Below are 27124 nucleotides of genomic sequence, written 5' to 3' on the forward strand. Positions count from 1 at the left end.
CTAGCTGTCAGCACACAGTCCGACGCAGGGCTCGAACCCACAAACCGTGAGATCTGACCTGAGCCGAAGCCGGACGCTTAACCGACTGAGCCACCCAAGTGCCCCTATCCTGCTCTTTAAACGCCGTGAAAGGTCTGGGGGCTGGGGGAAAAGGTCCAGCCAGGGCAGAGCCTGCTTTTGGCCTCTGGGCCATCCCAGCCAAGTCACCATCCTCACATCTGTTTGCCTCACCTGCCTGGTACAGAGATCAGATCTCGAAGGCCACTCCAAAACCTCACCACGGAGCAAGGTGCTTAAGCCTTCGGGGGTCAAGAGCACCAACTCCAGCCAGGCTGACTGCACATCCGGTCCCACCTCTTCCTAGCTGTGCCCACTGCTAGGACTACCATGAGGGCGTGGAAGCAAATAGAAAGCCATGACACAGGCTCTAGAACTTAGTAGCTCCTGCCACACCTTAGGTGTCCCTTTTTTTCTAGCGTGCCTTGAGTTGGGAGGGACACAGCTAGCTCAGAGGATGCAGGCCATAGAGGCAGGCCATAGCAATCAGCCCTGATTTCAGGAATCATCCTGCTGCCTCCCACCAAAGCCGGTCTCCCCTCCTAACCCCCAAAGACCCCCATGTGTGACCTCCTGCAGGGGCCAGGCCCACTCTGGCAACAGCAACCAGCTGGGGCCTTCTTGGGGCGTGCGTGTGGCCAGGGGACCCTCAGGGGGCTAGATGAACTCCCATACATGACAGCCCTCCAGCCCTCAGTGCCCTAGACATGCCCAGGTGGAGATCACCACGGAACACAGGTGGGCCCACCCCACAAGGCCCTTGTGGCTAAGTGGGATTAAAGCCCTGATAGGATCAAGATCTCCACCTTGGCCGGTCTTCTCTCCTACACATAAGGGTTCGGAGACCCGAGACGCCTGGGCAGCTCAGGTCATGATCTCACGGTTTGTGGGTTCGAGCCCTGTGTCATGCTCTGTGCTTCAGATTCTGTGTCTTCCTCTCTCTCTCTGTCCCTCCCCCACTTATGCTCTCTCTAAAATATAAATAAACGCTTAAGGAGAAAAAAAGGAGCATGGAGACCCCCCGCCCACGTGGGCAGGGAAGCCTTTACGGAGGCACCGGCCGCTGAGCTGGTGGCCGAGGGCCGGACAGGGCAGAGGCAGAATGCTGCACTCATCCTACCAGCAAGAACGTTCCACCAGGGTGTTTGTCGATCAGGGCTGCCATTTCCTCTCCAGGGGCTGAAAGCCCCGCTCAGTGGACTAACGCGTCAAAGGGACACAGGAGCCAACCAGAAGAGCTCTCAATGGCCGAAGTTGGACCTATGTGAGTAACAGAATGAGTAACGCAGTGCTGGATTAGAACCCGAAGTACGAATAAGCACCCCTCCCTGACCTGCAGCGACGTTAACGAGTGAGTTGACAGACGGGAGAGAACACAGGAGAATAGGCACCTCTGATGCAGAATTCCAGTGGTCTCTGTTGACCCCCAGTACACGAGGAGGCAGAGCGAAACCCCCACACTTCTGGGGGGGAGGTGCTGTGTTTAGCGACCTCTTCCAATGAGGACGATATAGAAGGGGGACAAGAGAAACGCGATAAACATGACCAGGGCCAGGTGGCCGCGTCAGCCATCAACAGCGGCAGATCATGGCTGTGACCTTTCGCAGAGTGATGGTGAGAAAAGCATCAAAGGCTTGTCCACAGACTACCTGGGCAGCAAACCCCCCCCCCCCCCGCCCCTGTGCCATGGGTCAGGGTCGCCAGAAACAGAGGACAGGTACGAACTGTCATAGCCAACAGGGACAGAGGAGGTAGACCAGCTAAACAAACGTGGTGTCCTGGGTGGGATTTCGGGACAGACAAAGGCATCCCTTAATGCAGGTAGGACAATGTATCCGTATTAGCCCATCAGATGTGACACACACACATATGTACACACACCCCACACCAGCACTGCGGGGTGTTCACAGTTACGGGAGCGGCGTGAGGCGCACGGAATCCCCTGCACTTCTGGAAATCAAAAACTGTCCTAGAATACATAGTTTATTTTTTTTTAATTTTTTAATGTTTTTTTTATTTAGTTTTGATACAGAGAGAGACGGAGCATGAGAGGGGGAGGGGCAGAGAGAGAAGGAGACACAGAACCAGAAGCAGGCTCCAGGCTCTGAGCAGGCTGTCAGCACAGAGCCTGACGCGGGGCTCGAACCCACGAACGCGAGATCTGACCTGAGCCGAAGCCGGAGGCTTAACCGACTGAGCCACCCAGGCGCCCCCATAGTTTATTTTTAAAAAATTCAGAGAGAGACATGGCCTTAAAATAACCTACAAGGATTTATTAGAGAACATTCCAGGTGAGGCAGGGCTCCTTCAGAGCAACCACAGAAGTTATGGTAATTTAAAAAGAAACACTTTCCACGCTGAGCTGATGCCGGGCCCAACCGCAGCCGAGTGGGGACAGAGCCTGCGCGCGGGGCGGCCTCCCGCGGGGCCCCAGGCCGGGCCTGCGCGGGCAGCCTCAGAGCGAACCTCGGCTGTCTCACTTCATGTACTTATCCTGCTGGTCAGCCAGGATTTTGGCCGAGGACTTGGCATCATAGAAGAGCTCACTGATCTCCTCGACGTGCTCCTTCTCAATACTGTCCTTCCCGTTGATCTTCGCCAGCAGGTTGGCTGGGGTCAGCAGCTGCACTGAGTACCTAGAGGGGCCGGGGCCAGGGCACGAGTGAGATGGGGCCACATATGGGAGCCCCCTAACTCGCCGCATCAGAGGAGGGCCACAAGTCACAGGACATGTCCTTGCCCCCAAATCTCTGCCACAGTCTAAATGTGCCGGGTCAGCCTATAACTGTGGCTACTCAAAAGAGACCAGAGGGGCCCTGGCTGGCTCAGTCGGTGATGTGTGAGGCTTCATCTCCGGGCTGTGAGTTCGAGCCCCATGATGGGTGTACAGATTACTTAAAAATAAAAGGGACCACAAACTGTGGTGTACGCAGGTGCAGGCCAGGAACGCTAAGGCCCAGACTAGACACCGAACACTGTAGACGGCAGGCAAACAAACACATAGCCAATCAAAAGCACGTTCCCCAGCAAGGGCATAGAAATCCCGGAGTTTTTAAAGCCCTGCTCCACCCAGAGAAAACATCTTGCACTTGTGCTTTGCCTTCAAGTGAGAAACAGACTCAGAGGGAAATAGGGATTGGCTGGGGGCTGTGAGGTCATGATTTCACAAGTAGGGCACTGAGAGGGACACTGTCCACAGGCTGGAACTCTGGGCTGCCGGTGAAGAGTCAGGCCAGCAGTCTGCGTCCACGCTCATCCTTACCCCTTACCTGCACCCGCCACGCCCTGGCCACACAGCCTGGGGAACAGAGTCATAGAAGGGGCCAGGAGGGGCCTGGCCAGTGAGCCGCCTGTGTCAGACCCTGGTCTCCACACCATAGCCAGCCAGCTCTCCACACGGGAGCAGCCACTAAGCCGTCACTCTGGATTTATGGGTGCCATCACCTAAATATTCTGCATCCTACATTGCAGTGCCAGGACGACGCCTGTCACAGCAGTGAGGGCGGTGTGGTCCACTACCCTGGAGAGGGACCCGCTGGTATGTCTCTGAATGGGCCACACAGAGGCTACACAGGGCAGTTGGCCGGGCAGCAGCCCTGGGCAGACATGCTCACCTCAGAGTTGTCTTGGTACCGATCTCCCCCAGGTGGTTCAGCGCCTCCTCACTGATGTTGATTCCTTCTGTCTGGGCTCGGATTTTAATAATCTTTTGGAGGATAAAGACCATGATCAATAGTGACCGATCTCAAGTGTCCCCTTATCAAGTGCTCTAAAAACAATCCTGCCTGGTGTGTTTTGCCTGGCATCGTCAGAGCAAATGGGCCCACAGCGGGGCTGGAGGGCAGAGAGCTGGCCTCGAGCATCTCCGGGTGCAGGGCTCACGGTGACTGGAAGGTGGTCGATGCCCCTCGGGCAAGGGCCAAGGTGGCTGGACCCCTGCCTCCCCACCCTCCCTCCTGCAGTCCTTAGACCTGGAGAGTGCAGGCCCCTCTGAAACCCGCTGGGGCCCCGCAAGGGCTCTGACCTTCCTCCCCAGCGGGGGCACCACCCCCTATAAGCACTCAGGCAAGAGACATTTTTTATTTGCTTGATAAATACGACGGCAAATAAATCAAAAAAGTTACTTCTAAAGATTTACCAGCCCTCGTAACATGGCGGGGAGATATCTCCTCTATCAGGGGGAGGCTGGCACTGTTGCAGGAAGACCCTGGCGAAGCTAGAGGGAGGCAGGCTGGCGGCGCGGCTGCTCTGACACAGAGGCCCCGGCATCCTGCAGGCGCCCCAGCGCTGAGTGATAAGGGGCAGCTGGGATAATGATGTTGTGTGTTGGGAAGCTGAGATAACTCGAGGAATTCGAGCCTCATATAATACAGGAATTTTTCACTTTGGCAGCTTCGTAAACAAGATATCAAGAAGCCCTTGTTTAAATTAAAGCCATAAAAACAGCCAAGGTAGCGGCAGAGGAGTGGGAAGGACTGAGGCCCGGCCGGAGCCCTGCATGAGGAAGAGAGGGACCTGGGGTTGCGGAGCCGGACCCTTCCCACCAGCCTTGTGGCTCCAGGCAGAGACCTGCAGGGGTGAGTGGCTCGGCGTTGGGGGCTCTGCTGAGCGGACCCGGTGCGTCGGCTTCTGTGAACAGGCATGTCCTGTTCCGTAGGGTAGCCAGGCCTACACAGCTGGACCAGGGCAAGAGCCACGGCAGACAAGACAGCAGGACTAGGGCAGGTGGCCTATTTGCCGCAGGAAACCAGGGCCACCAGGGCAGCGGGCAGGGAAGTTTCTGTTGGTCAAGAGAGACTCAGAACTTAGACTTCTGTGTGAAACGGCCTGGTTCCTAAATGTTGGCATCTTGTTCAGGTAAGTCACATGCCCGCCCCAGCTACGCGGAGCATTTCCATCCAGCCCGGGAGCTGCCTGGGGGTGACCGCCATCAGAGGCTCAGCTCACACATGAGGACTTCCACCTTCCACCGTCTCAGGTCTAAAGCTACATGCACTGAGCAGAGGGAAGTCGCCGAACAGGCCCAAGGACGTCAGGAGAAGGAGTGGGGAGAGAGACCCCTGCTCCTGGCTCCCCGCATAGGACCCCCTCTGCCAACCACCACAGCCGGAGCCGGACGGATCTGGGCTCTAACAGGAAAGGGGCTTCTCCTGGCCAGCTCAGGATTTAGGAAACATTCAGGTCCTGCCAAGAACCATGTCCCCTGGGCGCCTTAGGGAGATGCAAATACTGAGCCCGGAGCCAGGGGCCTCGGGCAGCGCCACAGCTGGCGCAGGACTGCCAGGTGGCTCAGCTCACTCTCCCAGGGGCAGGTCAGAGCAGTCCCAGGAGTTCCTGTTTCACATTGCTTGGAAACAGACAGTTCATAAATTAGATCTTTAATCATTTAATAACCTGCAGGGATAGTTTACGAGGCGTCGGCACTGACGGCAGCGCACACGGTTACATTTACTTTGTGTTTAGACGCCTGCAAAGATGCCTAGTATCCCCTGAATCCACAGGAACAATGCTACGCACGACCTGGCAGCTGTCTGACCTCTGCTCACCTGAGAGAGCACCTGAGAAGAGGCTCTCCCGGCTGAGCCAAGGAGTGAACCGGCCCAGGAGCCAGAGGCACCCTGCGGAACATTCCAGGAGCGCTCAGACCGTGTGCCCTGTGGCTGAATGGAGGCAGCAAAGGTGAACTGCTCTGAGTGAGGTCCTACCCTTTCGGCTTATCTCTGTGGCCCCAGAGCCTCAAAGCCCAGTTTTCGAGAGCTGTGCTAAGGACCCCAGCAGTGACTGAGGCCCCTGCTACGAGGGGTAACAGTAACCAGAGTGCAGCAGGGCGGCTGGCCCTGACCTGCCTTCCGTCACTCTCACCATCTCCCTCAGTCCTCACGATAGCCTTGAGAAGAGAGAGCAGACCTTCCAGAGGGCGAGGAAGGTGCACAGAGGCATGCCCAGCGCTCGAGTCCCTCAGTCAGGAAGTACCGCTGTGGCCTCTTCTGGCAGGAGGATGCCGTGCCCCCGTCCCCACAGTAAGGACGAGGTGCCACCAAGGTCTCCTTTGCTCATGCCTCTGCTTCTATTCAGTGAACACCCTGGCTTCAGCCCAGCACTAAGCCGAGAGCCGGAGACTGTCGGACTCTGTCTCCTAAACAAGGCACCTGGGCCGCTCTACAACCGCTCCAGTGCCCCGTCAGGCTGCTCATGCGGGGGGTCTCTGGCTCCTGCATCTCCATGGCGCTCATGGGCGCTGGCCAACAACAAACGCCAGCAGGGCCAGTGGGTCGGGGCCCCGGTGAGTGGGGTGCTGCCAGGGAGCGCCAGGAGAGGCCTTGCCGACACAGCACCACGGGGAAGCTGACCCCAGCTGAGACAGTTCTAGCATGTGGGCACCGCCGGCGGCCCAGTGGGGAAGCCCACGGGCTCCCAGACCAGGCAGCAGACTGCGGTCTGTCAGTCCTGCCACCCACTAGGCCCTAATGAACTTTATGAGCCTGGGTGGCTTAGTCAGCCTCGGTCTCGGGTCCTCACCTCTAAGAATGACAGTGTGACATGTGACAGCACTCCCACCCACAGGTACTGGAAACTAAATGGAATCACATGAGTGAAGTATGTCCATGGGCTTCACAGGCCATCCAGGCCAAGAGGGCCCACGGAGACACCGGCACAGTCCTGGTGCATGTGGACCCCACAGGAGAAGGCCCACGCCAGCACTGAGCCATCTGGGGCCAGGTGGGCAGAACAGGGCAAGAGCACAGCCATGCTGCCCCAGCAGGGTGCAGCTGAGGGCACAAGCTGCCACTGAGTACACGATGTAGGCTCCGCAGGGCACAGCCTGGCTCTGCATCTTGGCCTTGTGGCCCAGGGGCTGAGCTGTCCACAGGAGGAGAGGGCAACCAACGGTCACCTGGAAGCACCCGTAGGGACTAGAAATTTGTGTAAGTGCCTGGGCACATGCCACTCCAGCTCCGGGACAAGCAAGTGGCCATCCCTCCGCGGACACCGGGCAGTGCTCTTTGGGGTGCAGACACTGAGTCGTTTTCCACCCCCAGGGGAATGCAAATTTGGCTCACGTGGAATTCTGAGCATACGCTGTTACATACACTTCCTTCAGCCTCTTACAGGCTGGTGTTAGGACCCCTGCTCCCAGGGGCCCCTCTAAACTGCATGACCTAGCCTCACCATCTCTCCACGGCCTCCCCGGCCCACAGGACGGCCACCACCAGTCACACTGGTTGTGGCGGACAGGCTCCTGCCCCCTTCCAGCTTCCTGCCCTGCCGGAGTCAGCCTGCTGTGGGAGCTACTGCAACAGAGCCCTCAGCTTCGCCTATCAACACCAGAGACCTTGGACAGGGCATGGCCTGAACAGTAAGAGGCTGTCACAAAATCATACGTTGTTGCCCCTTTCCTGTAGCTGGTGGCTTCCCTAGAGGCTGTCATCGAGCTGAGTTTTTCACTACCCCTTTCCTAAAGTTTATCAGAAGGGAGATGACAGAAGAGACAACGGCCAGGACCGTAGGCAGCTCGGGTTTGGGAACACCTCAAGCAATGTCTCGTTAGTCCAGCCATCTTTCAGACGGGAGGACTGGAGCCCCGGAAGACCGGGACTGGCCCAAGGCCAGCAGCCAAGTGCCAGGACGGGGGTGGGAGGCAGGGGTGCTCCGTGGATGCCTTTCTGCACAGCATCAAGGAACACCAGGGCAAACGAGGGGGGAAGATGTGGGGGGAAGGGCGGCTCACCTGTTTCATTTCCTGTGGAGTGTACAGCATGGTCCGGATGATCATCACGCGGTCCAGAAGGTCAAGAGGGATGCCATGAGGAGAGGTGATGTCCTCAGTACCCCTGCAAGGGTCACAATGATCACATCACCTGGGCTGCTCTGAGACCGGAAACCAGACACTGGAAACCCGGCTGAGGTGCTCGCGATAAACGAGCAGCCAATCCACATCCTGGGCCAAGCCGTGACCATAGAGCAAGTAACATTCACGTGGTGTCTAAAACAATCTCATTATTTTAGCAAATACCAGTATTATAGGAAATTTGGGGAAGAGAAGAAAGAGACACCTAAAATCCTATTAAAAATATTCACACATTTACCAAATTATTGTAGACGTGCCTTTATAAATTACAGTATGTATGTATGTAGTTTTGTTTTGGTTTTGCTCACACTGCTTCCGTCTTAATAACCTATCAAGTATTGCATTTAACCCAAACTGTTGGGCATTTAGGTAGTCTCCAAGTGTTGCTACTAATAACGATGTCTGATGAATTAATTTTATGCATGTAGCCAGGAACATTTCTGTAGCAGCTCTCAGAGTGCCACCACGACCCTGAGCATCTGCGTGAGGGAGTGAATATCCTGATTTGCACAGCTACATAAGGGAGCTGATCTCACTGTGCAGAATAGTCTAAATTTTTTTTTAATGTTTTTATTTATTTTTGAGAGAGAGAGAGAGAGAGACACCAAGAGCAGGGGAGGATCAGAGAGAGAGGGAGACACAGAATCGGAAGCAGGCTCCAGGCTCTGAGCTAGCTGTCAACACAGAGCCCGACGCGGGGCTCGAACCCACGAACCGTGAGATCATGACCTGAGCCGAAGACAGTCGCTTAACTGACTGAGCCACCCAGGTACCTCCAGGGTAGTTTAATTCTTAACTACTCTGCTGCTTTACTGGTTTAGGAAAAAGAAGGGTAACACCTTGTCTGAACATACAGTTCCTGGATTACTAATGAATCACTTGAATGTATTCCCTTATATGCATCAAATGATTTTCCTTCCTTTTGGGAACTGTCCATTCCTGTCCTTGGTGCCTATTTTTCTCTGGAGTCCTTAACCAAGCCATAGGAGGAGCAGCCCAGGAGAGGGGTCCTGCCAAACCCCCAGGCCCTGAGATGCCAGGTGCCCAATAGAACATGTGCCCCGCAGGGCTGGCAGCAGCAAGATCGGCCTGGGCCATGGTTTCTAGAAGCCCGATGTGCCATGGGCTCCCGCCTCAGCTCTGGAGTGAGAGTGGCAGGGATTAACACCAGCACTACCTCTGCATTCCTAATGTGTGCCAGGCCACGGAGTCTCTGCTCATAACTCACCAAACGAACAAAGAACAAGGAATGTGGTTTGGATTTAGTGGTTCGTATCAGAGTACTCAGTTTTAAATATAAGCGCACATTTAAGAAATGTAACCTCAGTAAAGACATCTTTGTGCTGAAATCCTATGTGGTCAGTCGAAGTATTTGTTATTGCAAGAATGACATGTTCTGATGCACGCTACAACAGGATGCTGAGTGAGAGGAGCTAGTCACAAAACACGAGTGGACGTCACCAAGGGCTTGGGGAAGGGGAAGATGGGGCTTACTGCTACGGGTGCAGAGTTTCTGTTTGGAGAGATGGGGAAGCTTTCAAGACGGACAGTGGGGATGGTTGTACAACTCTGTGAATGCAAGTAATGCCACTGAACTGTACCCTTAAAAATAATGAAAACTGCAAATTCTGTTACATACTTTTTCCTAAATAAAAACAATTCAAAGAAAGAATAAAATGCTACACTTGATGAGTAATTAACAATTAAATAATTAACAATTAAGCTGGTAATTAACAAGACTTTTCAAAATAAGTTGACAAACAGCAAATATAAACATTAAGAGGGGCACCAGGGTGGCTCAGGCGGTTAAGCATCCGACCAGCTCAGGTCATGATCTCACGGTTTGTGGGGTCAAGCCCCACATCGGGATCTGTACTGACAGCTCAGAGCCTGGAGCTGCTTCAGATTCTGTGTCTCCCTCTCTCTCTCTGCCCCTCCCCTGCTCATGCTCTGTTTCTCTCTGTCTCAATAATAAATAAAAACATAAGAAAAAACATTTTTAAATATATAAACAGTAAGATAACTTTGGAGAAAACAAATCTTTTCCACCAAAAAAGATTTCTAAGTAATAAGGGAGAATTATAAAGTTTAAATTCTATCACAATTCGAATCTAAGTATTTGGTATGCTTGTAATCTTCACATGCAAAATTAAACAATTAATTTTTAGGTATCTGATTCTGTTTAGGCCATAAGTTTGGTTTTCTTAAGTTCTACTTTGGATTTCTCTTGGGAATTCTTGGGAACTCTCCAAAAGATCCCAACTTTGCCATGTTAAGATATCCCAAATTCTGTAACACTCATGGTAAATCGCCTTCGATTCAGATATAATAACAAACATGAAAAGTGTAAAGAAGAAGTGGTTAGAGGAAAAAATAAAGTACTCCCTAATCAAACTTCAAAAGAGCAGTATTTGTATCAGTGCACTCAGAATTTCTCATGGGGTGAGGGTGGGGGGTGCCTTGGCGGCTCAAGCAGGTTAAGCATCTGACTCTTGCTTTCGGCTCAGGTCATGATCTCACAGCTTGTGGGATCCAGCCTCCCATCAGGCTCTGCACTGACAGCATGGAGCCTGCTTGGGATTCTCTGTCTCTCCCACTTGTTTGCCTTTCTCCCAAAATAAATACACTTAAAAACCAGCAACAAAAAGAATTTTTCATAGGGCCTTGCCCCGTGGACCTGCAGCAAATCCCCAGCCCCGTGGAAGGGTCTCCGCCTGGACATGTGGACTTATGCAAAGAGGAGACATGACAGAGCTTCGAGGCAGACGATATGCTTACGGTCAACATAAAACGTGGGATTAGGAAATGTGAGAGAGACAGCGACAACTACAGAAATGGATGAGGACGCATGTGGAGAGACATAAATCAGCAAAACGGAGTATTCTGACACTCTGTTGGGGGAGGTGGTGTTGCAGAGCCCCCCCGCCCCCGCCCCCCGCCACTGAGTTGGCTGAAGCAGGGAACTGACCTTGGGAACATAGGAGAGTCTGTGCCTTCTTAAGCACAGAAGATGCTCACAAGAGAAAACTGTATACACTTTGGTGTGAAGAAAGATCCCAGGATTCTTCCACTCCCGAAAGGAGTGGATTTGCAGAGAACTCACAAATCCTTAAGTTAAAGGGTATTTTTATTTTTTCCAACCCTTCCAATAAATGTGCTCACCATGTGGAACTCTTTTAGTTGATCTGCACCATGGTTTTTTTTTTTTTCCAGATTATTTCTGCTTTTATTCTTTTAAATTTAATTTGATATTTCCTTTTTTTATGCAAAAAAAAAAAAGGGAAAAGATTCTTACAGTTTTGAGTCCACGAAACCAAAAATGTAAACAAAAAAGTCTGTTTAAAGACTGCTAAGCATTTTCAGGAATTACAGCCAAAAGATTTGTCCAAGCTATCAATCTTAGGTACAAAGTTTCTTTCAGACAACATCTTAGTGAAAAATGGTTTCTGGAATTCTGTTCTGCAAAAAGGGTCCGTCACGTGGCTAAGAGGGCCATGAACGGAGGCCTCCACTCGCCAGCTCCCGCCCAGGAGGTGGGCCTGGAAGGAGCTCTTGGCGCAGAGCAATCCCCGTTGGACAAGGCCGCCGTAATCACCATACTGGATTATGAAACTGCTAATAATAAACTGTAATTATTACATTTGGGTAAAACTGCAGACTTACTCTTACACCCACAGGTTCATTTCGGGCTTTGGCCCCAACCCAATACTGACTTCACCACTAGGCCATCTGACAGTTGTTCAAATGGTGTGAATGCTGCATCTCCTCCAGACACACAGTTTGGGGCTGTGATGCCAGAGGCCTAATCCTCCTTCAGATCCAAATTGGTGCCTCTGCAAGAATGAGGCAATTGCACTTGTAGAAATGTATCCCAAGGCTACACCTACGAGGGCAACTGGCAGAGTCATTTGGGAGTGCTCCCTTCTTACTGCAACTCAGAGCTCCTCCACTGCAACACTTCGGACATTTTAGAGTAAATCAGGTTTCTGCAGGGGACCGTCCTATGCGTTGCAGGATGCTCGGCAGCAGCCCTGTCCTCTACCCACTAGACACCAGCAGCACCCCAAGTCGTGACCAATAAAATGTCTCCGGTTGAGAACCCCTGCCTGACCGCTCCTGGAACTTCGGGGACACAGATAACGCAAAGCTTCTAAGAACACCTCACTGGGCAATGTGAAGGGGAACTCCAGGACGTCCACAGTGGATACGGAAACTGTGCTAAGAAAAAGACCATTTGATTTTTCAATGACGCTGCCAAGGCAATTCAATGAAGAAAGAACGGTCTTCACAATAAATGGTCCTTGGACCACTGGACACCCACATATGTGTATGACTGAGGCTAGAGAGACCTCCTCCTTGGCCCATCACAAAATTAACTATGAAGGATCATCAACCTAAACATAACAGCTAAAACGACAGAATGCTTAAAAGATATCACAGATGTAAACCTCTGTGACCTTAAATGAGGCAATGGTTTCTTACAGATGAGACTAAAAACACAAGCAACAAAAAAAATAGCAGAAAACCTGAACTGCATCAAAACATAAAAACACCATCAAGAAACTGAAAAAAAACAACCCACAGGATGGGAGGAAATATTCGCAAATCATGTATCTGGTAAGGGTCTAGTATCCAGAGCACATGAAGAATTCTTAAACTCACTAGTGAAAAGACAAATAACCCAGGTTAGAAAAGGGGCAAAGGACAGTAACAAGACAGTTCTCCCAAGAAGATGTACGAATGGCCGATAAGCACATGAAAAGATGCTTAATATCAGCAGCCGCCAGGGAAATGCGAGTCAAACCCACAGGAAGCCACCACCTCACACCTGGAAGGCTATCATGTAAAAGACAGACAGCAGCAGTGTCGCTGCCGGACGTGGAGAGACAGGAACTCTCAGACACTGCTGGTGAGACAGCGTAGCCACTGCCGAAACCAGTCTGGTGGTTCCGTAAAAGGTTAAAAAAGTTCCCATCTGGGAGCGCCTAGGGGGCTCAGTTGGTTAAGCGTCTGACTCCTGATTTCGGCTCAGGTCATAATCTCATGGTTCTGGAGTTCGAGTCCCAGGTCAGGCTCCACGCTGACAGGCAGGGTCTGCTTGGGATTCTCTCTCTCCCTGTCGCTCTGCCCCTCCCCCTGGTTTCTCTCTCCAGACTGCTTCAGCAAGAGCTGCCAGAGACTATGGCCGCGGCTGCTGCCACACCATGTCACCCAAGTGGCAGGAGGATGCCTGGAGTGCGGAGCTCTCTGCAGCTCTGCTGAGGAACCAGGGTCAGGGTGTGTGCTCTAGGAGAGAGCTTCGGTGCTAAGCCCTGGTAGGAATTGGTTGTTGTCGTGAGGATGATAATAGTGTCAAATTAGCAACAATAAAAAATGACAGCTAATGTGTATCGAGAGCTCCTTCCCTGCACCAAGCACAGGTCACTTTCGGAGGAAGGGACTGGTTCTCGCTGTTTAGATGAGGATACTGAGGCCCCACCAGAATGGGAGACTTGGCTAAGGTCACAGCAAGGAAGGAAGGCTGGGATTTGACTCCAGGGTTGACTGGGTTCAGATGTGAAATGATGAAACTTCTGGAACGTTGGTACAGTTTGGGCAACATCTGACTTGCTTCCCAGCAGACTTTTTCCTAGAGGGGAGCTGTCGAGCCTCTTTGCCCTTCAGATTCATAAATGACCTCCGGAGCACAGAAGGAAAGGGAAAGGGAGGAAGACTCCAGGAGCTGAGGGCTTCCTCTGTGCCAGACACTGTGCAAATACTTGGCCCGGGTCGCCCCAGGCGGTCTTGGGTGTCCCGACAGTCCTGTGGGCAGGGGATGCTTCTTCCAGGCTTTCGCAGGAGGGGCATGAGTGGGCCCCAGAACTCCTGCCGTCCCTGTTCTCCTGCCCTGCTTCTGGTCAGTTGGGGACGGGGGCGGTAGGGTGTTTGAGCTGGTGCAGGGCGTCTTGACCACCATTACTGAGTGGCCCTCATTCTCTAGGTCACGGCTCCCTGTGCACAGAGGAGAGGGGCCACTCCTGCAGCAGCACCTGGCGCTAAGTTTCTTCCTTGCGGCCTCAGGCTCCTCCTGGGAAGGGATGACACCCCTGGGTGCCCAGGGAGGTGTAGCTGCTCTGCCTCAGCCCGGCCCAAGTCCCCTCTGCACCAGGACCCCCAGCCATTGAAAGGACAGCCTGGCCTTGACCTCAGCTCCCCAAACCTAGGAAGCCTTCTTTTCTTGCAGGGAACAGCCCCTGGGGTTAAGGAGTCTTTGCAGGAGTTTCTCTCTACTTTGTTGCACCAAAGAGCAAGACTTAAGAAACTGTGTGGCCTCCCTTCTGTGTATCCCTGCGGCAGAACATGGCTTTCTCTCTCTTCCTCCCAAAAATAAATAAATAAACTTAAAAAAAAAAAGAAAAAGAGTTTCCATCTGACTCAATAATGCCACTCTTAGGTAGGGTCTGAGGCAGAGTTTCCTGGGTTTCGGGCTAGCCAGAGCTCCATCCCCACCGGGCATGTTCTGGGATGAGAGACACCTCGATGTGCACTTTTTTCCAGGTGTGGTGGGTCCAAGAGAAGGTACTCTGAGTCCTAAGAGACCCTGCTCCTGCCAGAAGGTGAGTGGAGCCTGTTAGCAGCGCCACCCAGCAGGGGGCGCCCTCACTCCAGGCTGAGCCCTGGCCTCACCACAGCCAGGAGTGTCCCGCAAGTCTCACAGGGTGCCAGGCCCCACCCCAATTTCCAGATGCTGTCCAGGTGCCATGGCTGGCCCAGCCCCGGAACAAGCTGTCTTCTCTACAAGAATGAAGAAAACCTCTGTGACGACAGTCTTGTCAAAACAGCGTTACAGGGCACCACTAGCTGCTGCCACATGAACTTGAGTCATATGTGCAAATCCTAATTCTGAGCCAGAGTGACCACCTGAGAGGGGAGCTGCCCCAAGCCGGCTGCACAGCTTCTGAACAATCTCAACGGAGACAAAGCTTCTCCATCAGGAGCGAGCTAAACTCCTGGATGTGACCCACCCTCGCTCAGAGGCAAGTCTGGGTGAATCAGCAATTCGGGCTCCTCACTCGGTTTGTCCCAGCTCCGTGCTGAGATAGTCATGGGCCCCAGGGTCTCTTTCCGGCCACCCCAGATGCCAGGAGCACGCAGCCTCCACAGCTCTGTTTGCCTACATGACTTCATCACAGGCTTGAAAAGGGCTCCTCACCACCCAGCTTCATGCCCCAGCACTGCTGGGACCAGGCCTCAACATTTAAGCAAAAGAGCAAGGCAACTACCAAGTCCAGGGTCTTTGAGCACTAGGAAGACGGTGTGTTCTCAGGGGCTCATCAGCCTCCAGAGGAAATCAGGAGAAAAAGAACCTCAGGGAAGTCCCCCGTCCCAGCCCTGGCAGGGTGAGCACACATGGGCATGCGCCTTCCAGGCCTCAACATTTACCCTTCCCAAAAGCAGGCCTACAGGGTTGGGGTGGGGGCAGGTGCCAGTGCAGCTCCAGGAAGGCCTGGGATAGAGAGAAAATACTGGTTTCATTAACAGAAAGATTTGGGTCCTCAGCCTATCTTTCTGACCAGCAGCAAGTTATTCTGCCATTAGGTTTCTTCATCTAAAGTATGAAGCCAAGAGCACTGACTGCCCACAGCTGGCAGGAAGATGGGAGCTGACTACGCAGGACCACCCGTGGCCAGCCTGTCTGACCTGACCTTTGCCACCACAACTCAATGACCCAATCATACCACACCGCCACCCCAGAGACCATGCGGGAGGCCCTCACATTCAGTAACAAGTTGACTGGCTGTTGCCTCTGGTGGCCACGATAGCAGGAGGCTGATGCATGGACCACCTGTGAAGACAGGCCTCTCAGGACAACCGTGACCTCCCTTCGGCTCCAGCCCCACTGATTAGGTTATGGGTTTAAAGTGATGCCAGAGGTGGACACGAACCCAGACAGAAACTGGCAGTGGCCACCCTACCTGATGACACAGTTGCCTCGGTTGGATGCGAAGATGACGATGGGGGCGATGGAAGACTCCAGGGCCCGGTGCAGGTAGGTGAAGCACTCGATGTCCAGCATGTGGACCTCATCCACAAAGAGCACCCCCGGAACGAGCTCAGCAACGCCCTGGTCGATGTATTTATTCACCACCTTGTTAATCTCCCCTCGAAGCTTGTCTAGGAGGCAGCGAGAGTAGATGGGCAAGGTCAGGTGGGGGAGGTGCTCCCCTTCTCTCCTTGTCCCCCATCCGGATCCAACCCAAACCCAAGTGTGGAGCCCAGTTTTACTGCTAGCTGTGTGGCCCCAGGCAGGGATGTCCCCACTCCAGCGCCGTCATCTGGACGGCGGACAGTCACCATTTGGAAGTCACAGAGCTAGCAGCTTCCCCCGCCAACGTGTCCTGTTAAGTTTATAAGTGGCTTACTGTTTTGCGTGTCTTCGCAAGGGCACGCATCTGCCCCCCAGTTGCACCCCTCACCTTGCCTTACTGCTCACACCCACATACCCAATGCTCTGCCACATCCCAGAGTGGGGAGCCCTGTGCGAAATGAGTTTTCATATGCAAATTCTGCACTCAGTAAATGACTCTTTCTTTTGGCCCTGTAGACAAAGCTTAGGTTAATTAACTTTCAATCAAGTTGCCTAGGTGAAGGAATAGGGTGCCCAGCCTCTCTGGAAAAAAAACCTGGGAGAATTGCGGGCTCTGGGGAAAGGTCCTACCTCAGAGCTCGAGAGGGGCAAGACTTTCAGGAGTCAAAGAGGACCACCTAAGGTCACGGTTCTCACCCTCCAAACCAGCTCCTGTACTATCAGAGGGGAGCAGCTCACAGACACAGAACAGGAAGATCTGATGCCACGTCTGTCACCAGAGCCATGAGGCAGGGCTGGTCAGAAGAGGCAGAGTGGAGAAAAGGGTTAAAGCACAGACACTGCTCTTGGCGACTCTAACAGGCTAACGTGACAACCCTCACTTGCACAGATGAGTACAAGGATACAGACTGTATTCAGGAGGCTGAGCTAGCGCTCAGGGCCAGACAGCACATGGTGTGCTTTATTTACAGCTGTCCAAACCGGCCACAGGCTGCCAGGACAGTGGCAGGCTCTGGGTGAAGAGGAAGGAAGAACCTGGCCCAAGGCCATTTCCTCAGGTCCAGGGTTCACTCACAAAGCCTCACATGGCACATCAGCAACTGGGCCCTGGCACCCAGCATCTTGCTCGCCGGCCTGCTAGTTCTCTTACCTGTGATTTCCGTCTTCTTTGGCTTCATTAACTGGCCCATCATTGACAGGATGTCTTGTCCGCCCTGCGTAACAGAAAACGTAGAGTCAGTCCCGCTCTCCAAGGCCCCTGCGGAAGACTCATCGCCACTACCCCCAACAACTATTCAACTGGACATGGGTTCCCAAGGCGTGGGGAACCCAGACACACCCAAAAGCCTGAGGAGCTTCTAAACACAGAGGAAATATTTTGTTTTGTTTTGTTTTTTTAATATTTATTTTACTTTTGTGAGAGAGAGAGAGACAGAGAGCGAGCAGGGGAGGAGCAAAGAAAGAGGGAGACACAGAATGCAAAGCAGGCTCCAGGCTCTGAGCTGTCTGGAAAGAGCCTGATGTGGCACTTGAACGCACAAACCGTGAGAGCTACCCAGGCACCCGAACACAGAGGAAGTTTTAAGAGGTCCCCCTCAGCCTGCAAGGAGCGAAAGCCCTTCGCGGGAAGTGCCAGCTCTGCAGGGCCTGCCCTGGTCCCCTCCAGCCATCTCCTTCCCAGTCAGTACTCCCTGACTAGCCGCACAGGACTGTACCCTCCTCTGAACACCCACGTTCTTTCAGGGCTTTTGCACACTCGTCCACCCACCAGGAAGCACCGTCTCCTTTCTGGAAGTGTCAGGTCAAGCGCCCCCTATCATCTGCCGACACTCTGGCTCCCTCGGGGACAGACGGACTGTCAAAGGAAGTGTTAGGACATACCCATCTACGTTCCCATGTCTCCTCACCAGACTCGACTACAAGCACCATTAACGCAGTGCTGGCCTGGAGCTGCTCGATTGTGGGGGCCGACTCTGTAGAAGGGCTGGCCGCCAACAGGCTCGCCACTGGCCCACAGCTGGCCGTCCCACCGCCACCCCTCCCAGTGCCATCAGCCAGAGGTGTTTTGTCATCTGCATGGCATTTTGTGATCCCCAGTTGTCACCACACCCTCCGCACAGAGGTGCTTACTAAATGTTCAGCTATAAAACATAGCAAATGTTTCCTGAGAACCCCCAACACTTGATCCTGCAGGGTAAGAACTAAAATGCCATCTTCGCGGAGAAGGGAACTCAAAACCAGAGAGCCCTAAATCCCAGATACCCTGGGGACACCGACTGACTAACTGGCTGAGCTCACTGGTGTCAGAGTGACACAATCCCTGACTCCCAATTCTTGGCTAGATGCTCTAACTCGGGCAAACACTCCCAGGAGGCTGGTTTGGGGGCAGCCGTTCTAACACTGAGGAACCTGCTGGCCCAGGACAATTCTTCAGCAATCTCTGGGCCAAGGCTCCAAGGGGCAAAACACCCAAGGGTCAAATTTCGAGGCAGAAAGTCTATTCCCTGCTGATGAGGAGGTGGACGCTCTTAGGGTCAAAAGGAAATCAAACTGAAAGGCTAACAGCAGGGCAGAATCAGGGATGTAAAACCCCACACTTCCCAGAGGTGTCATGAAGTCATATTATACTTTCCCACACTTGTCAGTCAAGGTGTAAGTGTCCGTGTTGTCAGTGTGAGGAGCAGACACGACTCCCACTCAAAGTGAAAACACTGACGATTTTGCTAAGCCAGGTGAAGACACAGCTTTGCGGGGCTTTCTGAAATCCTGCAAAGGTCTCAAAGAACACTCCCGCCGCCCTCCATTCACAGCTGGAGAGTCCCAGGCGGGAGCGCAGTGCTGGAGAGAAGCCACAGAAGAAGCTGGCTAGCTCAGGGCCAGAGGCTCGGCTGGGATAAGAAACAATACACATGAAATCATCTGTGACTAGAGCATTTGAATCGGAACAAAAGAGTCCCTCGTAGCTCATGTCGATGTTAATTGCTGAACATTACAGATAGAAAAGGATCGGCTGCCCTAAGAAACGGCAGTGAGACTCTGACAGTTGTTCCCAGAGCTGCTGAGCAGACACAAAAGGGCTCGTGTGTGCGGCGTGCCGGCATCGAGGCAGTACCTGGGGCCTCGCGTTGGCCACATCCAAGTCATGCAAGGTCACATCCTGGATGATTTCCTTCTTCTTGTGCACATCCCCCTTTGGCAAGGGGACATACTCTTCAGCCTCAAGGTCGAATTCTGTGGCGTAGGTGTCACACCTGCCCTGCCTCTGCGAGAAGAGAAAAGCCGAGTGCCTGGTGAGTTTTCGCTGCCAAGGCCCCGGATGGCATGGTGCTAAGTGAGAGGAGTCTCAGCTCCCAACCGCCAGCCTGACCACCTCCCCGACAAACTCCAAATGTGCCCCACCCCCTGCTGCCAGGAGAAGGGAGCTATCTCTCATCACCCGGCTCCAAAAACCCAGTTGAGAAACACCTGATACTTTCTCCAAGACTCTTCCCCCACCCCCCCCTTCTTTTAACTGTATGCAATTCCTGATAAAGGGCAAATCCAGTAGATTAACTGAAGACGGAGGGAGCTGTTCAGACCCTTTTATAGGTGGGTGATTTATCGTATGATATGAAGTACTATGCTCATCCATTAAACAGTGAGAAACACTGTACAGGACACTGAAAATCAGATATGAAAAGAATGCCAACTAATGCAGCATCCCTTTCCACATGCATATATCTTGGGAAGAAAATACCAAAGAGATAAAAAGAAGATTAAATACACTGCACATTTCAATTTGAAAATGACTACAGTTGTTTTGCTTTCTCACCCTGCACTCCGCCTCTAAACAGGTTTTAGTATTTTTCGAACAGACTGTCTGTGTTAATCACAAGAAGGTTAAAGAAGGAAGATAAAGGGAAAGCAAACTTTATTAAACCCAAAGGGGCAACTGCTGACCTCCCATCAGCATCGCGCCACATGCTGGCCCCTCCCGGCACCCCACACCCCGCACCCCAGGAAGAAAATCACCCCTTGTCACCTTGGCCTCCTCGCACACACCAGTCACAGCATTACCTTCACAGCCCCACTGTTGGCTTCAATGTAGATCACATCTCCAGCTTCCACTCGCTCTTTCTGCAAACTTTCAAAAATGCTGGGGTCCAGCTTCAAAAAAAAAAAAGAAAAAACCCAAAACTTGACTCAGAGAACTGTGACACAATATTTATTTCCAACATACTATAAGGAACCTTTCCACAAGAGGCTGGAGGTAGCTACCTATATGGACAATGTGTGTGTGTGTGTGTGTGTGTGTGTGTGTGGACTTAGGGGACCACTGGCTTTAGGGATGTGTGTCCTAGAGACAGCAGGACAGTGAGCACCCAGGGAGAGCACAAGGAGAGATCTGTTATTCTTTTTACTCCGGAGGTCACAAAACAGCAAATACAGCTCTGCTTTTGGGGGAGGTTTATCCTGTCCACAGGCCCTAACGTCCCCTTCGGAGGCTGCGTCCCTGCTTCACTTCTTCCCCTCGGCGCCTCAGGTGGGGTGGGACTTCCTGCAAGCAAAGCGTCTGCTGGACCTAACTGCTCTCCGTGGCTGGAACCCTGAGGTCCTATGACTTTGGACAAGGTTCTCTGGGCCTCCGTTTCCCCATCCACATAGCAGCACCCGGGTGTAAACATCCAAAGGGAAACACAAACCAGGATCGTTCCCAGGCCTTCTGATTCAGATCCACGTCTGCTCTTCTGGGCCTGCCTGATGTCTCCAGAAAAGGAGAGGAGTATATTTGGGGGACTGCTGCTTTTCTGCCCATCGTCCAGACTCAGGCCACCTTTGATGTTCAATACTCTAGGACAGCATCTTCATCAGGAGTCAGGATTTAAACATAAGTTTCTTGGGGCGCCTGGTTGGTTAAGCGTCTGACTCATTTCAGCTCAGGCAATGACCCCAGAGTTGTGGGACTGAGCCCCGTGTCGGGCTCTCTGCTGAGCGTGGAGCCTGCTTGGATTCTCAATCTCCCTCTCTGCCCCTCCCTGCTCATGTGTGCTCTCTCTAAATAAATAAACTTAAAAAGTAAGTTTCTCTCTGTCAAACTTCAAGGACACCTGTTTCTCTCAGTTAAACTTTATATTTTATAATGCGCAAAAAACTTGGGCTTTGTCTCAAAATTAAAGAGTAAAAACCCAGGACTCAGTGAAAGAAGGCAGACACAGGGGCGCCTGGGTGGCTCAGTCAGTTGAGCATCTGCTTTCAGCTCAGGTCATGATCTCACGGTTCATGGGTTTGAGTCCCGTGTTGGGCTCTATGCTGACAGCTCAGAGCCTGGGGCCTATCTTCGGATTCTGTGTCTCCCTCGCTCTCTGACCCTCCCCTGTTCACGTTATCTCTCTCTCTCTCTCTCTCTCTCTCTCTCTCTCAAAAATACATAAAAACATTAAAAAAATATATTTTTTAAAAGAAGGCAGACACAAAAGAGCACATGTGTGTACAGTTCCATTTACATGAAATGTTCAGAAAGGACAAACACAGAAACAGAAAATGGATTGGTGGTTGCCAGGGGTGTGGGTGGGAATGAGCGTATTGTCAACAGGCAGGAGGTGTTTTGGGGTGCCGACAGTGTTCTGAAATTGGACAATGCTGATGGCCGCACTACTCCGTAAGTGGCTTAAAATCCCTGGAGTTGCACACTTAAAATGGGTGGCTTTTATTTAAAGCTAAATTTCACTTAAACTGTTAGAGACAGTAACCATTGGAACAAACTCGGGGCTCCGAGTCACAGGCAGGGTGGGGCCTGGCAACCTCCCAGCGCACAAGGAACAGAGCTTATGGCACAGGGCCTGGCGTGAGGGAGGCATGAGATAATCATGGCAAGTATGGCATTCTCTCCTCCTGCACGAATCAATACCTACACCAACTATTTGAGCTCCTTTGTATTTATACATATGCTCAAAGGAGCTAGAAGCACTCATCTCAGAAGAAGAAAATTTTAGTTTCCCCCTCATGTTGTTTCTTTCTTTTTTTCTTTTTAAAGCTTTATTTATTTATTTGGAGAGACAGAGACAGCATATGTGGGGGAGGGGCAGGGAGCAAGGGAGAGAATCCCAAGCAGGCTCCCTCCTTTCTGTCAGCACAGAACCGGATATGGGGCCCAAATTGAAACTGAGAGATCATGACCTGAGCCAAAACGAAGAGTGGACGCTTAACCGACTGAGTCACCAGGCGCCCCCCCACTCTGTTATTTTCTTGAAGAAACTGTGCAGAGCGGCCTGATGGAGAGTGGAAATGTAACCAGCAGTCCTGACTTCAGCTATCCTACACTGGGGAGGGGTCCTTTTTTTTTTTTTTTTTTTTTTGCCTGAAGCACTTTAATATCGGTTAATTTCCCAAATGAATTGACTGAAGATGTAATTACTGGAAAGGCGGCAGATCCTACTAAGAAATCTAATTAATACAGAATGGGAGAGCTGAGGGGGAGGTTTAAAAGAGATACTTGCAGAGGTAAGCTCCTGAGATGGAAACCCTGTTAGGAAGAAGAAAAATGACCCTCTGCGAAAGTGACATTTTTATGATCTCCATAAAGCAGTGACCAAGAAGCCACCAAACAGAATCAAAGAACCATAAAATCGCAGAAGACAGCAAAGGTGGAGAAATTATATGGTCAATCCGCCACAGGTCACAGATGGGCACCCTGAGGCCCAAAGAGCCCAACTGGCTCCTAAAGGTCACACAGCAAGTTGGAGGGACAGCATCACAGCTGGGACGCAGAGTCTGCTCTCCCTGTGAACAAGCCGTAGGGCCCTCAGATAACCGCTTACCCTCCTGATGAAGGCTCAATTCCCTTATCTGTTAACATGAGGGAAGTTATACGCATGGCACATACACGTGTAGAAAGCTATAAATGACAACAAATGAAATATTTGTTGAAGCACTTAGCCCGCTTAGGGCCTGCCACATCCAGTAAATAAGAGCTATAATGCTTTTATAATTATTATAATACTATTTACTATAGATAATAAGGCAATACCTACAAGCCCAATTGCCCTGTTTCTCTAACTGAAGGCTCTCATGGTAACATCAACAGCTACCAGTTGCTAAGTAACTAGGGCTACACCCAAAGCTACAGCTTTTCTATCCTTCTAAGAACTCCAAGACATAGCCAACCATCACCCCATTTAACAGATAAAGAAACCACTGCTCAAAGATTAGGTGACTCGTCAAAAGCCACATCGCTGCCAAAAGCCACATCGCCGCCGGCAGCAGAGCCTGGCCTCTCTTTCAGACCTTGTCTGGCTCCAAACCACACTGTTCCCCCAGGCGCCACTGCCACCCGCCACCCTCAAGGCTGGCACACAAGTGTCTGAGGAGGGTAACTGAGGGCTCCACACTGCCAGCACTATGGTGTCTCCATGAAGCTCTAGCCTGAGCAGAACCAGCCACTGAAGCCACTATATGTGTCGGGAATTGGCGGTCAGGATTCTGTGTTTGGGTCCTTCAGATGTCCATTTGTTATCTTATACAGCTCTTACCAGGTTACTCCATGCCGCTTCTTTCCAGAAGCATGGGTACTGATATCTGAAAAATTAATCCACAGGTTCAGAGCCAGGCCTGTGGCCTCTGACACATGGTCATAAGATAGGATACAGGACAGCAAGCACGCAGCTCATGTTTTAACATACAGCTTCCTAGGGGTCAATGAGAAAAGCAAGAGCTATCTTTATTGAGTCTCCCTGTGAACTTGGCCTATTCCAGGTACTGCTCTGTACACATAACATCCTCAAGCGGCCCTGTGATGTATCATCACCCACAGCACACAGAGAAAAATGCGACACAGAGAGTTTACACCACTTGCCCAAGGCCACACAGTGCTAAGAGATTCTGAGGCAAGAATAAAGAGCCAACAAACATGTACTCACTTTCAACTGTTTGGTTCCTTTGGCTGTTTTTAATCCTATGATCACATGGCTGATAGTCTTGCCATACCCCCCCATGGGGTTCTCTGTCTCACACGGAGTCAGCTCTGTGACTTCGCCTTCGTAAACCTCCTTGGTCTCCTTTATTCGCAGCCCTGGAAGAGACGGCGTGTGAGCTCTGGTGAGAAGCAGAATTCTCTCTCACAAATCCATATTCTCTCTCTCTCTCTCACTCCTTAATAGCCTTTTTAGCCACAAAACTTCCACGTCACAAAGACTGACAAGTCAGTCTTACTAATAATATATGCCCAAAATAGAAAGCTTGCCTGACACCATTTTCCTTACCCTCCAATGACTCCCATGGCAACCTGTGCCTCCCACCCAGCACCCACACAGATTGCCGGGACTCCGGAGACCTGATCCCCCTCTGCTAGACAGTCAATAGCCACACACATAAATGCATAGATGGAGGAAGCTACTCAAGGGTAAGGGTGGGGGTCATCAGACAGACTATCCAAGACCTAAGAAATCTGTTTACAGATACTTCCGCAAATTCCCTGTAATGCCCATGATCTCTAAGGAGGTTGCCATTTGATGCAATAGCCCAGGTCCATCATAACACCCCCCACCCTAAAACGCAGGCCTCATCTGGATCAAGCCTCTTTTGCCTCCAAAGTTAACACAGGATGTCCCTGCAGGGAAGAGTGACTGAAGGGGCACAAGGAGCTTCTGGAGTTCTAATACTGGTCTCTTGATCTGGGTGCTGGTTACACCAGCTGGTTGCTGGTGCTGGTTAAGTGTGCTGACTTTATGAAGACTCACTGAGCTATCTAGCTATGATTATGTTTTCTTCCCGTATATGTACCCACATACATACACAAAGAAAATTGGATTTTTCTTTTCTTTTAAACATTTTTTAAGTTTACTTATTTATTTTGAGAGAGAGAGAATCCGAAGCAGGCTTTGCATGGTCAGCGCTAAGCCCTTTGTGGGGCTCGAACCCATTAACCGTGAAATCATGACCTGAGCTGAAATCAAGAGTCAAACACTTAACCAACTGAGCCACCTAGGTGCCCCTTGAGTTTTTCTAACAAAGCAATGATAATTACTCATAAAGGTTTTGTTTTCTTTTTTCTTAAATTCTGTTAGGATGTATGTATGCATGTATGGATATACGTGTGTATGTATTTACAGGTAAGCTCCACACCCAGCACAGCGCCCAACACAGGGGCTTAAACTCACTGCCCTGAGATAAAGAGTTGGACATTTAACTGAGTCACCCAAACACCCTGTAAATAAAGGTTTTCTTAAGGCAGGAAAACAAATGCATAGCCCTGAACACAGCTTCTCTGAAAGCACACACACACCCATGCACGCACAAGCTCTCCCAAAAACCAAGGTCTGAGTCAAGAGACACAAATGGCTTTCTCTGGAACCACAGCCCACTGCAGGTGAGTTAACAGCTAATGCATCTGTTTTGCAAGAACTCTACATCGGCAAGAAAGCAATTTTAGGTCACTGTACATGCCATCAACTCAAAGGCAAGGAGGAAAACATCCCTGGGTCACTAGTGGAAGACGAGTACAGACGGAGTCCCTACACTGAGGAAAGTGGCAGGCCACACCAGTAGGAACATACTATAAATCTATGGCGTGGTGGCCTCTTCATGCGCAGAAACAGCCCTCCCGCCCCGTCTGTGGAGGGCGTGTGTGTCACTGCCACATCGAATCCTGCACTGGGACCGTGAGGACAGAGGAGGTGCCGGCACACCCCAACCTAGCCCCGTCAAACAGCCAGAGTGAGGATTCTAGGTCATTTTACAGAGGGGAAGTCAGCTCCAAGAGGGGGAGCAAAGCATCCTTTCCTCCTTCCGTGGCAGACCCTGGACAAAAGTGCAAGTCTTCTGGCTCTGAGAAGCTTCCAGCTTCTTCCCACCACGGTGCCCCAGCTCCCTGACTGCCTTGCGCAAAACGCTTGCTCTGTCCTTTCCTCTTCCAGGTAACATGTGCCCACTGACCCCAGCAGTCTTTTCTGCCAGCCCTGGGGTAAGATCCTAGTCTCCAGCAAATTCATGTTTTGCCCCAAGGAAAAAACGCAAATGTAAGGGAAACCCAGAGTCTAAGAAGATAGAAGACATATATCAACCAATCAAACATGCAAATAGACTGTCTCCTGGTTCAAACAATAATTCAAAAAATCCTCAAAAAAGAAGACACACACTGTGACACAAGACAACTGGAAATTTGAACACTAACTAGGTATTTGATGACATTAAGAGGGCGCCTGGGTGGCTCAGCCAGTTGAGCGTCCAACTTAGGCTCAGGTCATGATCTCACAGTCCATGGGTTCAAGCCTCGCGGCGAGCTCTGTGCTGACAGCTCAGAGCCTGGAGCCTGTTTCAGATTCTGTGTCTCCCTCTCTCTCTGTCCCTCCCCTGCTCACTCTCTGTCTCTGTCTCTCAATATAGACATTTAAAAAAAGTAAAAAAAAAAAAATGTTTGATGACATTAAGGAATATATTGTTCGTCTATTCTAGGCAGGACAGAGTGGTACAATGGGGTTTCCTTTAAGTCCTTATTTTTCAGACACAGACTTTATGAATGGATGGAAAAGTAGGTCTGCAATTAACTCCAAAAGAATCTGGAAGGGGAATAATAGGGGTTACAGATCAATCAAGATCCACTATGAGTTGAAGCCTGGTGATGAAACCGGGGTGGGGGGAAGGCCAGCATTTGACTACTTTTTGTACATTTGAAAGTTTCCAAGCTAAAAAGAAAAAAAAACAACCAGCAATGAAATACGATTCTACAATCTCAAGAATCATTACAATGAAAAGGATGACAATTCCAAGAGCTGGTGAGGATGCAGAACAGCAGGAAGGTTTGCACTGTGAATGGGAGTGTAAATTAGTACAAATACTTTAGAACCAACACACTAACATCTCCTAAAGTTGAACACACGAATGCCCGTATCCCTGTAATTAAGCTCCTATGCCCACCAGCTATGGGAATGCGTGTGCACCAAGGGACACAGCCAGTAATGGTCAGAGCAGCCCTGTCGGTGATGGTCACACACTGGGGAAACTCCAACACCCAGCAAATGTCACAGACATAACTTTGGGGAAAAGACGCCAAACACAGAAGAATACATACTGCATGACTGTATATATGAGGTTCAAAAACAGGCATAACTACAACTACAATGCTAGAATCAAGATGGTCATTAATGTGGGGAAGGAAGGAAGGAAGGAGACTGGGG

General features: G+C 51.2%; 1 protein-coding gene across 1 annotated transcript in view; it reads right to left on the reverse strand.

The window, feature by feature from the left end:
* Window positions 1-2309: 2309 nt before the first annotated feature.
* Window positions 2310-27124, reverse strand: part of RUVBL1 (RuvB like AAA ATPase 1) — a 40440-nt gene continuing 15625 nt past the window's right edge. The window contains exons 4-11 of the mRNA XM_029918604.1: window positions 23870-24021; window positions 20031-20120; window positions 19087-19236; window positions 17125-17188; window positions 15862-16060; window positions 7787-7889; window positions 3672-3763; window positions 2310-2693 (exon numbers count right to left, since the gene is read on the reverse strand). Of these exons, the coding sequence (XP_029774464.1) occupies window positions 2534-2693; window positions 3672-3763; window positions 7787-7889; window positions 15862-16060; window positions 17125-17188; window positions 19087-19236; window positions 20031-20120; window positions 23870-24021 (1010 nt within the window). The 3' untranslated portion in view covers window positions 2310-2533. The remainder of the gene's footprint in view (window positions 2694-3671; window positions 3764-7786; window positions 7890-15861; window positions 16061-17124; window positions 17189-19086; window positions 19237-20030; window positions 20121-23869; window positions 24022-27124) is intronic.

This window comes from Suricata suricatta, chromosome 12 (assembly GCF_006229205.1).
Source record: "Suricata suricatta isolate VVHF042 chromosome 12, meerkat_22Aug2017_6uvM2_HiC, whole genome shotgun sequence".
Classification (NCBI taxonomy): domain Eukaryota; kingdom Metazoa; phylum Chordata; class Mammalia; order Carnivora; family Herpestidae; genus Suricata; species Suricata suricatta.